General features: G+C 47.0%; 1 protein-coding gene across 1 annotated transcript; it reads left to right on the top strand.

Annotated features, from left to right (window-relative positions):
- The first annotated feature begins 317 nt into the window (after positions 1 to 317).
- LOC149349393 (uncharacterized) lies at positions 318 to 2,995 on the top strand. Its single transcript, XM_089578294.1, has 3 exons — positions 318 to 905; positions 996 to 1,264; positions 2,559 to 2,995. The coding sequence occupies exons 1-3, from the start codon at positions 610 to 612 to the stop codon at positions 2,993 to 2,995; spliced, it is 1,002 nt and encodes a 333-aa protein (XP_089434420.1). The 5' UTR covers positions 318 to 609.
- The last annotated feature ends 711 nt before the right edge of the window (positions 2,996 to 3,706 follow it).

Genomic DNA, 3,706 nt, shown 5'->3' with positions numbered 1-3,706 from the left:
GTATATGACTAACATTTAGAATGATAACCTCAGATATACCGAACCTGAGCACGCAACTTCGAATATAACGAATGTTTATGTGTATACCTTGGATATAACAATCTTCCGAGTGTCAACCTCGGGTATAACGAACGATTGGTTGCTATCCTATTCAAACGATCGACCGAGGATCGCCTCGGAGTTTTTTATTTCGGTCTGTTTTTTGTGGTACTGCATACAAACACTATGCTTTCGATGTACTGGGTGCTAGACCACGACACCGAAGTTATTGCTTCCCTCTCAGATACCCCGATATATATGCTGAGGACCTAAAGTTGTTCCACATAATCCGCACACCTTCTGTCTGCCGCATAATCCAAGAGATGTGCAGTTTGTGCAAAGGTGGCGTTTGTCAAAAAAGTTGACCCTAGACGCATATAAGACAGCCACAATAGAGACTTTTAGCAGAGCGGTCCAGCGGCCAGCGGAGCGGAGCGAACGAAGGGGGGCGCCACTGCGCATGCGCAGAACGCTGACGCGGCCAGCGGGTTTGCGGCGCTGCGCGCTCGCCCGCTCGCCTGGTGATTCCAGCGGAAAGCGCCCAGCGAGCGAGCGTCGTGAAAGACTAACATGGCGCCCCCCACTAGTGCGAATGTTGGCGGGTCGGTTTCACCTTGCACGGATGCGGCTCAAGCACGCCTCCAATCATCTAAAAAGCCGCGCAGATGTTTTAACACACAAGAAGATCTCTGCCTTCTGCGCGAAGTAGCAGCTACCAGGCCATTTGGGGACGACTTGAAGTGGATACACGTTCTCGCCAACGTTAACCGTGCGGTGTGCCGGGAGCTGACGCTTCGCGGCATAAAAGACCGTGTTGATCTTCTGATCGGCTACTGGAGGCGGCAAAACGCGAAAAATCTGAAAAAGTGAGTGTGTTTGTTTGTTTGTTCGCTCTGCACATATTGCGCTCTTGCGCGCATGTTTATGTCACGTGCATTTTTTTTTTGCCTATGCAGATCGGGGACGGAAGAACAATATACTGAAAAAGACCAAATACTTCAAGATCTCTCCGACTACGCGCGGGCTGTCCAATATGAGCCAAGGATTACACCAAGGAGTACAGGCTGCGCAGTGCGCAGGAAAAGGCCCGGAATGGCTCATGACCACGCAAGGCCAAGCAGGACAACACAGGAGCTACGACAGGGTCACTTGGAGGAAGAAGCTGCTGGCGACTGCTCCGCGGCAGCGTCAGCTTCGCAGATTGGGATAACCGGTGAGAGAGATGGTAAGTTTTTGTCATGCCTGCGCCTAGGTTCACATTCTCGTGTTTCCATTTCGATTGGATAGCTGTAAAGCCGCATGCACGGCCAGTAAGCTTGTGTACTGGGCTTTCTACTAGTTGCGCGTGTGTGCTCAGGTGAAACACTCGATTTTCGATGTCGTTGTCTGTGTTCTAGCTTGTTTCATTTTTCTCTGAGCCTCTCGTAGTGGGGAGGGGGAGTTCGCATGACTGTGCACAGAGCTGTATACGAGACTGCTGCGTGTGCGCGCTTGCCATACTGAATTAAGTGGCAGCGGCGATGACAGTTAGTTGCATGCAAGTGCAAGTATGCTGAGATTTTTTTTGCCGCGCCTAGTCACAGGTGAATCTGTTTACGTGACTTGTACCTAGAGTTGACAAAATCCAGCACAAGAGACAGAAAAAAGCAGGCTAGAGTAGGATCTCGGACATCATGAGCTGATTTTGAAGTGGAACTGCTTGGCCCGTACAAAATGTGAAGGGCTGAAAGGGAAAAAAATTCTTCGCCGGTTTAATATTCTTGTAACTGCCACCATTCCTGCCAGGCCAAACTTCACTTGAAGGAGCGCTTGTAAACTCTACTTACACAATTTCTCAGGCCCATTTTAGTGAGAGAGACCTAGCTGAACACTCCTTCTACGGCAGCGTTTGATGAGTGACAAGGGTGCGAGTTCAGACGTCAGTGGGAAGGTCGGCTTGCCAGCAATGTGCTTTACATTTGTCACGCTTACCTAGAATTCATTTTGAACTTGTGTTGTATGCCAGATCGTCGAATTTCATTTATAGCAAGCAATACTAAGATTCTATTGCATAAATTGAATTTGTTGCTATAAAAGCACCGAATGAGTGAGACGAAACTCGCTGAGTAACTTGCGTTTTTTGGTTCAGGAAGGCGCAGGCTGTTCAGAGGATTTATGTCATGCAAGGCAGCTAACTGCGCTTCAACAAGAAAACAGCCTCTCCGCAGAAGCATCGAACACTGGCATAAAGCAGACAAAGGATGTAAAGCAATCATTCAAAGCATTTATTACATCACAAGTTATATTGACTTTTTGTATTTTTTTTACATAGGCACAACAAGAGACTGAACCAAAAAACAGCAACACAGCCAAATGCAAAATATCTTTTTTACATGGGCGCGACAAAAGACTGAACCCAAAAACAGCCACATAGCCAAAAGCACAATATGAACGCCAACTGGGACAAACAGCAGCGCAATTTGGCAACCAACCCCGCTTGTACAATTCTGCCTTCTACTGTTCTCATCCATTATAAACAGAATCTCCGGCTGCCCAGCTGCTTATGAGTACGCAAGATCAGGAGCATGGATTGGAGCCGTCTCCAGCAACCAGCGATGTTGACCGGGACCATGCTGACCAAATGGATGGCGGCCAGCAGTACCAGAACCACGTCGCATCAGGGCCACTTCAGCAACAGCGTCCTCCCTCAGCACCTCCTTCTGTTGACCAAGAGCAGCGCCAGCCTGCAACTAGGCAACTAATTGTGCCGGCCGGGCCTAGAGGCAAGTCCTTTGGAAATGATGATTTACCACCCGTACATAGCAGGATGATGTGCATGCATACATGCATACAAATCACGAACATGTACATTGAAAACCTCATGCGAGTAGGAAGACAGAATGCACAAATCAAAACACATTTCGCCATGGCACAGCAGTTCTTGACTGGAATGCTTCTTTATCACATGAATGCTTAACATAATTTGAAACATTCCCATCTCTTTTGCTGAATAAATGCACAGGGACAAAATTTGCTTATCAGGGTACATTAGCCACAAAAGCACTACACCTAAAAGCTAGGTGCCACATAAATACATGCTTGCAGAGCATACAGTACTCAATCCCTTGAGTATGAACTGCATGACAAGCTGGTTTTAGAGTAGTTATGCTTTATCACAGGATCTGTGCTTGTCCTACGGCATTATCATGCTACACAGCAACTGTACAGAGAACGCAACGCACATACTTCAATTGACGGCCAAAATAATGTTGTTTGTCTACCTTTGCAGGCATTCGAGGATTGCAAAGCCTGGGTCTCCAGTTACTCACAATGAGGGAGAGGAATGAATTGGAGGTACGGAATAGGGAGCTGGAAATTAAGAGGAGGAAAGTGGAAAATGAGGAGCGCCGCCTTGCTATAGAGGAACGAAAGGTGGAGCTCGAAGAGAAGAGATTCCAGTTAGAAGCATCCTCCCGGGAAGCAGCTCAGCAGAAAATGCTTCAACATGTACAGGAAATGTTTGACCAACAAAACAAAAAATTGTTTGATCTTCTGAGTGCACACCATATATCATATTGATAACCAAATAATTGTGTATCATTTCATTTAAGACACATCTGTAGTGTTGTGAATAAAAAGTGTTCAGTTTAGCAGCTGTGTGGTGTAATAAAGCACTACCGAGGGGCAA

This window comes from Amblyomma mixtum, chromosome 3 (assembly GCF_055824585.1).
Source record: "Amblyomma mixtum isolate Tamu chromosome 3, ASM5582458v1, whole genome shotgun sequence".
NCBI classification, from domain to species: Eukaryota; Metazoa; Arthropoda; class Arachnida; order Ixodida; family Ixodidae; genus Amblyomma; species Amblyomma mixtum.
This window is presented reverse-complemented; position numbering and strand designations above follow the sequence as displayed.

What these genes read in the sequence shown, in the direction of transcription:
- LOC149349393 (XM_089578294.1), top strand. Translation starts at nt 610, where the DNA reads ATGGCGCCCCCCACTAGTGCGAATGTTGGCGGGTCGGTTTCACCTTGC. An exon ending in AACGCGAAAAATCTGAAAAA is followed by an intron (nt 906 to 995) that starts GTGAGTGTGTTT and finishes TTGCCTATGCAG; the next exon opens with ATCGGGGACGGAAGAACAAT. An exon ending in GATAACCGGTGAGAGAGATG is followed by an intron (nt 1,265 to 2,558) that starts GTAAGTTTTTGT and finishes CATTATAAACAG; the next exon opens with AATCTCCGGCTGCCCAGCTG.